The 11,222-nt window shown below is 46.1% G+C and overlaps 1 protein-coding gene across 3 annotated transcripts; it reads left to right on the forward strand.

Annotated features, from left to right (window-relative positions):
- Window positions 1-208: 208 nt before the first annotated feature.
- UBB (ubiquitin B) lies at window positions 209-2,078 on the forward strand. Of its 3 annotated transcripts, none has more exons than XM_081583764.1 (2): window positions 209-296; window positions 1,011-2,078. In XM_081583764.1, exon 2 carries the CDS (start codon window positions 1,017-1,019, stop codon window positions 1,932-1,934), a length of 918 nt encoding a protein of 305 aa, XP_081439890.1. In that variant the 5' UTR covers window positions 209-296; window positions 1,011-1,016; the 3' UTR covers window positions 1,935-2,078. The 3 variants fall into 3 exon arrangements, with proteins under 3 accessions (XP_081439890.1, XP_081439887.1, XP_081439889.1); XM_081583761.1 differs by lacking the exon at window positions 209-296 and adding an exon at window positions 535-602; XM_081583763.1 differs by lacking the exon at window positions 209-296 and adding an exon at window positions 563-659.
- The last annotated feature ends 9,144 nt before the right edge of the window (window positions 2,079-11,222 follow it).

The raw sequence follows: 11,222 nt of genomic DNA on the forward strand, positions 1-11,222 counted from the left end.
TCATCTGGAGGAGAGGGGAGATGATTTGTTAGGATCCTTTTTTCCGGTTCTGAGGAATTTAGAGCTCAGTCGAAGGACATAACTGCGTCGCGAGAGGTGGGGCCGAGCGAACTACTTTTAGCGGCGCAGGGACACTACGCCTACGTAAGAGTGATAAGTAACGCAACAGACGTTGTATAAATTTCGGCCCCGCCGAGCCGGAGCACTTAGAAGCGACTGGCATTGTTGGGTTCCTGTGTTGTCCTTGAGGTGACTCGGCGTGATTGAATTTGCGGCATCTTCGCATTCACTCACAGGTACTGGCCCGCAGCCTCGAGCGTCGGGAGGAGCGGAGAAGGGGGGCTTCCATGAGGGCGAGCCGCAGGGGGCTCGGGGTCCGCGAGGCGAGGCGGGGCGGGGCGGGGCGAGGCGGGGCGAGGCGGGGCGGGGTGGGTGGGGGAGGGGAAGTGAGGTGACGCGGCCCCGGCCTTTCCGGAAGAGCCGGCGTTGTTTACGTGTCGGGAGCGGGGGCGGTTGGCGCGCGCGCCGGGCGGCAGAGGTCAACGGACATTTAACCGATGGAGATTCTATCGCGTCTGCTTCAGGGGGGAAAGGTGGAAGAGGTAGTCGGCGGGGGCTTCTGGAAACCTGTTTAATTCGAATCCTGTCGTGGAGAAGGTGTAGGTCCCCAGTTGGCGTTTAAACAAGTTTTTTATCTAAATGCTGACATGATTAGTAGGTTTGGGGGGAATTGGGCGGGATCTTAACGAAATATCTGAACAGTTCCGGATGATGATGTCAGCAAGTACTTTCGAGTCTCCAGCCGGTTAGGTAGACATCTTGACTAAGGAATTTTGCCTTCAGTGACTGATACATTGTCTAGTAAAAAAAAACTAGAGATTTGTGAGAGAGCTTTACGTAGTTAAGGCGTTTTAGAATATAATCTGTTCGTTTTAAAGAATCAGTTAACTATGAAAGCGGTAAAAGATTCCGAAAACGACACAGTAACGTTTTCCTTTTAAACTTTATAGGTCAAAATGCAAATCTTCGTGAAGACCCTGACCGGCAAGACCATCACCCTGGAGGTGGAGCCCAGTGACACCATCGAGAACGTGAAGGCCAAGATCCAGGATAAGGAAGGCATTCCCCCTGACCAGCAGCGGCTCATCTTTGCCGGCAAGCAGCTGGAAGATGGCCGCACTCTTTCTGATTACAACATCCAGAAAGAGTCGACCCTGCACCTGGTCCTCCGTCTGAGGGGTGGTATGCAGATCTTCGTGAAGACCCTGACCGGCAAGACCATCACGCTGGAGGTGGAGCCCAGTGACACCATCGAGAACGTGAAGGCCAAGATCCAGGATAAGGAAGGCATTCCCCCTGACCAGCAGCGGCTCATCTTTGCCGGCAAGCAGCTGGAAGATGGCCGCACTCTTTCTGATTACAACATCCAGAAAGAGTCGACCCTGCACCTGGTCCTTCGTCTGAGGGGTGGTATGCAGATCTTCGTGAAGACCCTGACCGGCAAGACCATCACGCTGGAGGTGGAGCCCAGTGACACCATCGAGAACGTGAAGGCCAAGATCCAGGATAAGGAAGGCATTCCCCCTGACCAGCAGCGGCTCATCTTTGCCGGCAAGCAGCTGGAAGATGGCCGCACTCTTTCTGATTACAACATCCAGAAAGAGTCGACCCTGCACCTGGTCCTCCGTCTGAGGGGTGGTATGCAGATCTTCGTGAAGACCCTGACCGGCAAGACCATCACGCTGGAGGTGGAGCCCAGTGACACCATCGAGAACGTGAAGGCCAAGATCCAGGATAAGGAAGGCATTCCCCCTGACCAGCAGCGGCTCATCTTTGCTGGCAAGCAGCTGGAAGATGGCCGCACTCTTTCTGATTACAACATCCAGAAAGAGTCTACCCTGCACCTGGTCCTTCGTCTGAGGGGTGGCTGTTAATTCTTCAGTCTTTATTCATAATGTTCAATAATGGCATCGTTCTGCACTCTAGCCATTTACCCCCATTTAAATTTAGAAATTACCAGTTTCAGTAATAGCTGAATCTGTTCAAAATGTTAATAAAAGTTTTGTTGCATGATAGCACTTTTGGTGTCTTCTGAAATTACATGGTAATGGTGGGTACTCTTTAACAGGTTAAAATGGTAATCAAGGCATTTGCGGTTGTGTCACCAAAATAAAGGCATTGGCAAACATTCTGTGTGCCAAGGTATAGAACTTTGTTCAAGGTCATTAATAGGATTCTAGTGTAACTAAAACCATTTCAAATCGTAAGAGTATGTAGGCATATTGAGGGAAAGCACTTAACTGTCTCCTCAAATAGTGGGTAACAAAAGCAAGACATTTGTAATTATTGGTTGGTCATTGTCCTTTTTTCTTGGGTGCTTTACACTTAAGTGTTTAGCCTTAGATAATAAAATAGAGCCATAATTTTACGTGAACTGAGCCAAGAACCAAATGGAGCCCTGGTCAACAAGGGTAAGGAGAAAGATTGAGTTAAGGTGGTTACTAACATGATTGGTTCCTAATGACTTAACAGCTTTGCTCTTTGTAGGGGTAAGATTGCGCCAGTGAAGGAGATTCTGGAACTTGGTGGCAAGAATCTTGTGGAGGTCCTACATGGTAGTTTTTGTGCTCCCATCCCAGGTGGTGCAGTGGTAAAAGAATCAGCCTGCCAATGCAGGTTCGATCCATGGGTCGGGAAAATCCCCTGGAGAAGGAAAGGGCAACCCACTCAGGTATTCGTGCCTGGAAAATTTCATGGGCAGAGGAGCCTGGCAGGCTCCGTGGGGTTGCAGAGTTGGCTGTGAGGGCATAACACAGTTAACTACTAGGAAGTATACTTCCAGTGCTAATTGAAGGGGGAGTAAGAATCTTTTGGGGGCACAAGCCCTCCTTTATCTACCATTCCCCCGCTTCACAATTCTCTTCAGTGGTGGTTCTCAATTGGAAGTAGGAAGGGGAGGTGCTGGGTGTGGAAATAAAGGGGAAGAGCTGGAAGCCCTCCTGGTTCTCAGCTTTACACTATGCTAAGAAAATCACTTCTGGTACTAAAACTAGTGTAACCACAAGCGCAACGGGTAAGAATCACCCAGAGGTGCAATATACAAATGGAGAAAGCCAGGCCTCAAGAGAGTCCAGGTGTACGTGAGAAGAGCTTGGTGCATAACTTGAGGAACTCGGCTTTAGCAGCAAAAGCTGTTTCAACTTTTGTCCTAGAAATCCACTTCATTTTGAACATACACTAAGTTGGAATATTTGACCGATTTTCTTGGGTAAGTTAGAGACTGGAAATAAGCACTTTAGCCTGTTAATGCTTCAACTTGAGAAGTGGTGGTAAAAACTTGAGCCAGAAAGGGAAAAAACTATTAAACCAGTAGAGGTGGTAATGAAACATTAAGCCTTTTAAAAGCTTTCCTTAGACTTAAGGGAAAACATTAGATTTGCTGTCACGTTGGAAGATCATATCCTTCCCAGTCCAGTGTTTGACTTGCCCCAGCCTCTAGTTCTTGTTAAAGGCAAGCCCGGAACTGGGATCCAAGTGTCAACTCTGACAAAGCTCAGAAAATCCATGAAGTTTTATTAGGTTCCTTCCCCTAACCCTTCAGGATGTCCCCAAACTAGTGCTTGCTGAACAAGTCTTGGCTGAATATTTAAGTAGGCCTTTTGCAACTAATCGGAGAAGGAAATGGCAACCCACTCCAGTATTCTTGCCTGGAAAATCCCAGGGACAGTGGAGCCTGGTAGGCTACAGTCCATGGGGTCACTAAGAGTGGGACACAACTGAGCGACTTCACTTTCACTTTTCACTTTCATGCATTGGAGAAGGAAATGGCAACCCACTCCAGTATTCTTGTCTGAAGAATCCCAGGGACAGAGGAGCCTGGTGGGCTGCTGTCTGTGGGGTCGCACATAGTCGGACACGACTGAAGTGACTTAGCAGTTTGCAACTAAACCTGAGTTTTGAAGATTAAAAGTTCTCCTACACTTAACATTAACGCTTAACCTGAGAGAAAAGCATTTCACTGGAATAGCTATAATGAAGACTAGTGCTGATTTGGGCAATAGGACAAGAATGTACTTTTCTCCCAAGTCTATCTGAGTTGACAGGCTTTGAGGTCTGCACTCCTGTGAATCCCCTGAGGAAAAAAGTTTTCAGCTGTTGCTCTAATTCTCTCGGGATTTCCTCCTGTCCTTGGAGATCCCTCAAAGTATTCACAAATCTCAGCAAACACTGTACACAACCGGAGGTCTGAGCAAGGAAACCTCTGTGTGGTCTTCACCAACCTGTGCTATCAACTGGAAAGTGGGGCCAGCAGTCTGTTCCCTGAAGTTGGGCCACACTCAGTAGACTTACTTTGCACAAGTGTCTGTTTCATTCTTTATGGAAACTACATCTCACGAGACTTCCCCAACCTCAACAGGCTGCATTCCTCAATCTGAAGGGTCAAGGCATGGTGCCCTTTCAATCAGGCCCAGCCAACTCCAAATGGAAGCTTTAGGGACTTCCCTGGTGGTTCTGAGGTCCCAATGTGGGGGACCAGGTTTTGATCCCTGGTCAGGGACCTAGAGTCCACATGCTGCAGCTAAGACCCAATGCAGCTGAATAAAAAAAAAAAAAAAGCTTTAGACAAATTGGTGTAACGATATTAACTGCTAAAATAAGTTTTGAGATTTTTCTTATTTTGTACCTTCTTGATCCTATCACCATCCTCTTTTCCTCCCCTCTTTTTATGGTCATCAGAAGAGTGGTGAGGTTCACTCTCCAGCTGATAGGTCTCTGCCAACCGTGTAACTTATTCTAGCACCTATTCTTTGGACCATGTACCACCAGCCAGGACTCCTCTTAAGGAACATCTTTACTGGCAGAAACTTCTCATATCAGTGTGGTTTTTTTTTTTTTCATGTCAGTGTTTTGCAAGCTTTGTCCTTTAAATGTTACAATCTCTGAAAAGGATGCTGTGGTCACAGGAGCTCAGGAAGCTGTCTGCTATCTTCCCCTTGGAGGCCATCTTGAAGGCTCCAAGAAGTTCTGCCTTAAAGAAACCAGCTTAGTGTGGTGCAGTCCAGTGTGTTCCAATGTCCAATTTCACTTTTTCTTTTTTTCAATTTCTTTTTCAATCAGTTACCATCGCTCACACTTTGAGAAACCTTGTTTGAGCCATGACTCCTCACATCCACATCTCCTTGCCCAGCACTACTGATTGTGCTTTGTTTCCAGCCTCTGCAGGACAGAAACCTGCTGTTGTGGCCTCAGAGACTGCCACAAACTGGGCCTGGAAATTGTACTGCTAACATAAAGCAACACAGGGACATCTCTGGTGGCCCAGTGGCTAACAGTCCACGCTCCCAATGCCAGGGACCCAGGTTTGATCCTTGGTCAGGGAACTAGATCCCACATGCCACAGCTAAAGATTTCACATGCCACAATCAAGACAGTGCAGTCAAAAAAAATAGAGCAACACAAATAGAGAAGAGAAAAATATAAATGAAAATATTTTTCAAACACAAGGAGATGGATAAAACTTTCCAGGTTAGATGTTTCTTCCATAAGTTGTTCTTAGTCAGGTGGTACCTACTATAGCTTGTCTTCAAGCAGCTGTTAACAAACAAAATATTAGTAAATTTTGGACGTGGTTTGTAAAATTTTTTCTGATTTTTTAAAATAAAAAGGTGATACAAACTCTTGATAAAAATACATCTAATGATATACAGAAATATTCAGTAAAAAGTGAAAAATCTCCTCTTACCTCTTTCACTTCCCCAGAGGAAACCACTGAAAGACTATTTCTCCACTCATCTATTAATTCAACAAATATTTAATTCAACAAATATCTACTCTGTTTCCCTGGTGGCTCAGATGGTAAAGAATCTGCCTGCAATGCAGGAAGTCCATGTTCTGTCCCTGAATTGGGATGATCTCCTGGAGAAGGGAATGGCTACCCACTCCAGTATTCTTGCCTAGAGAATTTCATGGACAGAGGAGCCTCGTACGTCCATGGGGTCGCAAAGAGTCAGATACGACTGAGCAACTAACACTTTCAATGTTTACAGCATTGGAAATGCAGCAATGAGCAAAACTGACCAAGTCTGTCCTTACAAAACTTAAAGAGGAGAGGAGACTGATAAATAGGGAAGTACATCATTTCTTAGGTAATGGAAAGTGCTATAGTGAAAAAACAAAGCAGAATAAAGAGCACTGGGTGATCAGGGAAAGCCCCTCAAATAATATGACATTTAAGCAAAGATCTGGAGGAAATGAGGGACTTGCCTCGCGATATCTGGGGGAAGGGCAATCCAGGCAAAGGGAACATCATGTGCAAAGGTCCTGGAAGAGAAGAAAGCTTAAGTTCAAAAGCAGTATGAAGACTGCTTATAGCAGAAACTTAGCAAGGAAAAGAGTGCCGGTGGTTAGGACTCCATGCTTTCACTGCAAGGGGCATAGATTCCATCCCTGGTCAGGGAGCTGAGATCCCATATGCCTTATTGTTGTTAGTGTTTATTCACTAAGTCACGTCCAATTCTTTTGTGACCACATGGACTGAAACCCGCCAGGCTCCTCTGTCCATGGGATTTCCCAGGCAAGAATACTGGAGTGGGTTGCCATTTCCTTCTCCAGAGGATCTTCCCAACCCAGGGATTGAACCCATGTCTCCTGCTTTGGCAGGGGTTTCTTTACCACTGAGCCACCAGGGAAGGCCATGTTGCACGGTGCAGCCAAAAAATAAATCAAACAATGCTGCAATGAACATCTTTGTAAATGTCTCATCTCAGATGTGCAAATATTTCTTCAGGATATAACTAGAAGTGGAATGATATCAAAGAATATGGCATTGAAATTTGTGATTACTACAAAGTCACCCTTCAAAAATACTGTACCTTGTGCAATGAAATATTATTCAGCCTTGAAAAATAAGGAAATTCTGACACAAGTGATGTGGATGAATCTTGAAGTCATTATGCCAAATGAAATAAACCAGACAAAAAGGACAAATACTGTATGATTCCATCATATAAGGTCCTCAGAGTAATCAAATTCATAGAGACAGAAAGTAGGACAGTGGGTGCCATGGCCTGAGGGAGGAGGATGGGGAGTTAGTGTTTAATGGGGACAGAGTTTCTTATGGATGATGAAAAGCTCTGGAGATGATAACAGTGATGGTTGCATAACAATGTGAACGTACTTAATGCTGCTGAATCTTACACTTAAAAAGGATTAAAATGGTAAATTTTACATTATGTATTTTTTACCACAATAAAAAAGAAAACTATACAAATCTGAATTCCCACCAGTTTTGCATAAGAGTACCTAGACCTCCATACCCTCATTAATATATATTATTAATCACTTCAATTTTGGATAATTTGAAGGGCAAAAAATGACACTTTGTTTCAGTTTGCACATCCCTGACATGTCAATTTAACTTGTGAGGTTAAACACTTTTTGAATTTTTTGACATTAATTTGTACTGAGAATTACATGTTTACTGGAGAAGGAAATGGCAACCCACTCCAGTGTTCTTGTCTGGAAAATCCCATGGACAGTGGAACCTGGTAGGCTACAGTCCATGGGGTCGCAAAGAGTCGGACAGGACTGAGTGACTTCACTTTATATGTTCACATCATTGCCTATTCGTATTGCTAATTGGTAATGTTGCCTTATATATTCTAAAAAGTAATCATTTTTCTTTATAATTGCGATAAATAGTGTCTTTCAGAGTGTTGTTTCACCTTTTGTTTATAGTGTCTTTATAAAAACCAAAGTTTGGAATTTGAAAAAGAATCTGGCAATCTTTTTCTTTAGGATTTCCAGGCCAAAGAAGAGAGGGAGCAAAGCTGAAAACTGGCAGCCTTCCCTCCACCCTTCAAGGCCAGTGTTTGGGAGGCACAGATCACGTGCTGAAGGAATGGAGGTGCTGGGCATGCACCCTGCCCCTCAAGCAGCAGCAAGTTCGCAGCGCCCACAGCAGGCTCCGGAGCGGGAACAGGGATGGAGGCTGTGCTGAGCCTGCCCGTGTTCCAACCTCCAGTCTTCAGACCTGCTCTGCTCACCCTGAGGCAGAGTGGAAACTACTGACCATTGCGTCCAGAAGGCGATGCTTCAGTGTTTGCAGGGGAAGAGGGTTTTGAGGGCTCTTTCACAGAAGGCCTCACTTCTCAGGGAGAATGCCCCCCACCCGCCAACCAGAACCCTAGGCCTTTGCACACACCAGGCTCCCCCCCACCCCTCCGCAGGTTAGCTGGCAGCTTCAACCCTCCTGCTTGGCCCTGGCTTCTGAGAAGCGGCGCCCCGCCCCCTCCACTCCAGTGAAAGCTGTCCTTCTGAGCATCAGGCCTGAGCATAATCTCCTTTAGAAGCTGAAGCAGCCTGCTCTCTTTTTGCAGCCAATACTTTAACTCAGATGTTCTGAGGGCCTGTTAGATAATTCTACTCCTCTCCCAAGCTTTTCCTGGAAGCAGCTGGCGAATTTGACAGGAATATATGGCTCCTGCCCCCATGCCAGCCAGTACCTCTGGAGGGAAGAAGGCCCTGAGTCACCCAAGGGCCTGAGCAGGGAGCTCAGAAAGCGAGAAAACTCCAGAGGCCAGAAGACAGGTGGTGATGGGAGAGGGGCAGCGGGGGGCTGAGGAGGGGCAGCAAGGACTGGGGAGGCAGCAGGGGCTGAGGGGGGAGCAGCAGGGGCTGAGGGGTGGCAGCGAGGGCTTGAGGGCAGTAGGGGCTGGGGGGGGACAGCGGGAGCTGGAAGAGTCTGCACTCTCATCCTCCGCTCCTCTGGGCCCTCCTCCAGCTGCTGATACCTCTGCCGCCAACCCCCCCTCTTCTGTAAAACCACAAGAAGGCAGGTGGAGACTGCCCGATTCCAGTAAAGGGCTGATGATTTCCTTTAAGGGGCTGCCCCCTGCAGACTCACGTCACCCACCCAAAATAAGTCACTTGTCTCACTTCCAGCTCTGCCCTCCCCACTCCTATTTCAGGCCAGTGCTGTGCAGCATGCCTCCAAGCTCTGACCACTGGGCTCAGTGAGCAGGTGTTTTAAAACGGGTCTTCTCATGTGAAAATTTATGGGCTTCCCAGGTAGCACTAGTTGTAAAAAACCTACCTGCCAATGCAGGAGACTATCAGAGACCTAGGTTCAATCCCTGGGTTGGGAAGATCCCCTGGAGGAGAGCATGGCAACCCACTCCAGTATTCTTGCCTGGAGGATCCCATAGACAGAGGAGCCTAGAGGGCTACAGTCCATAGTGTCACAGAGTCGGACACAACTGAAGCAACTTAGCATGTACACGTGAAAATTTATAGTGAAATAAGGGGCCCATGCCTAAAGATATACATTCATAGTATATATAACACGTGTGAAGGCTCTCCAGGGTGACCCTGGAACACAGAAGGTAAGAGCCAGAACCTTCTGTGGGACACGCTTTGGGTTTGCCCAGAAATTAGCAAATATAACCCCTTTCATCTGGGAAGGTGGGCCAAACAGCTATGTGTGAATCTAGTTCCAACATCTCCTGAGGATGAGAATGTTATTCTGAGCCTTACTCTAAAGCCTCATGGTTTGTAGAAATAAAACTGGTCCTTCTTGCAGGGAGGGAGAGGGATGGACTGGGAGTTTGGGACTAGCAGATGCAAACGATTATGTATAGCATAGATAAACAACAAGGTCTTACTGTATAGCCCAGGGAACTATATCCAATCTCCTGGGATAAACCATAATGGAAAAGAACATGAAAAAGTACATATATATACATATATATATGTGTGTATATAACTGAGGCACTCTGCTGTATAGCAGAACTTGGCACAACACTATAAATCAACTATGCTTCAATTTAAAACAAAAAAAAAAAAGGAAGGAAAAAAAGGGGGGGATTGGTCCTTCTTACTCTAAGCAAAGTGCTGAGGCTGCCCAGACAAACATGCTTTGTCATGGAGCAGAACAGACGGGTAAACAGACATGGTGATAAATACCAAGCCAGGTCACAGTCAGGCACCCTGCGGGCTCCTCCCCAAGAGAGGGGAGGGTGTGAGAGTCTCCAGGGTGCTGGGGACAAGGAAATGAAGGAGTGGGTTCTGTACTCCCCTACCATTGCCTTAGGACCCACAGTACCTGCCCCACACCTGCAGGGACTCTGATCTCTGCTCCAGGCCTTTGGAGTTAAATCAGGGCAGCCCAGATCTCCTGTGTTTGGAAGATACTGAAAAAAACAGGTCGGGACCCACTGATTTTGCCAGTTGCCTAATCATCTCCTGCTCCAAACACCCAGACCTGGGGGATGACGTTGCAAGGCAGAGTCCCTCTAATGCTGCTTCCCTCTGCAGAACAAAGTGTGAAGTCAGGCCTGGAGGGCTTGTTCTGTGGGGTGAGGAGTGGCTGGCTGCTTCTCTGGCGCCTCCCTCTGGGGCTTATCTGCTCCCCACGCATTGAAATCGTCAGGGCCTATGACAGAACAGAATACACCCCAGAGGATGTAGTACAACAGCCTTCTCTGCTCTCAGTACTTCACTTCTGACTTCAGTGACACCAGCTTGTAGACATTGACTTGGAGACAGTGTTAGATCTCACAGGTTAAGGCCATCACCACTTTCAGGAGAGAAGCTACACACTGAATTATCTTCAGAATAAGGATTTTTAAATTAGACTAATGAACATGTTAAAAGATACAAGGAAGAAATTGGAACTACAAAACAAGAAAACAAAAACATCAAAAAGAACCAAGAGATACTAGGTAAAATATATAATAGTTGGACTAAAGAACAATATTCAAATATTGTGGGACATGTCCCACACAAAGTTTGCATCTCCACGTTCTGCCCCTTACCTTTTGTGTTCCAGGGTCAACCTGAAGAGCCTGCACATGTGTTATATGTACTTTCAGGGTATCTCTTGAATGGATGAATTAGCTGAAGAGTGAGTTAATGAACTAGAATGACAGAAATTCCCCAAAAGTAAAAAAGAAAGAAGGAACAGATAATATAAAATAAAAGAGAAGCTAAAAGATCCAGAGGATAAAAGTAGAAGTAGTAACATACAGACAATAGGAGTCATTGGTAGAAGGTGATAAAAATTGAGGAGAGGAAAAGCAAAGGAAATAAATAAAAGCAAAAATAAACAAATGGGACCTAACCAAATTTACAATCTTTTGCACAGCAAAGGAAACCATCAACAAAAAGAAAAGACAACCTATGGAGGAGGAGAAAATATTTGCAAATGATATGATCAACAAAGG

The sequence above is a fragment of the Giraffa tippelskirchi genome, chromosome 3 (assembly GCF_054371585.1).
Source record: "Giraffa tippelskirchi isolate mGirTip1 chromosome 3, T2T-mGirTip1v1.2.pri, whole genome shotgun sequence".
NCBI lineage: Eukaryota > Metazoa > Chordata > Mammalia > Artiodactyla > Giraffidae > Giraffa > Giraffa tippelskirchi.

Excerpts from the sequence above, each read along its gene's own strand:
- UBB (XM_081583761.1), top strand. The coding sequence starts at position 558 with ATGGAGATTCTATCGCGTCTGCTTCAGGGGGGAAAGGTGGAAGAG. Across the intron at positions 603-1,010 it reads AGGGGGGAAAGGTGGAAGAG|GTCAAAATGCAAATCTTCGT; the intron begins GTAGTCGGCGGG and ends TAAACTTTATAG.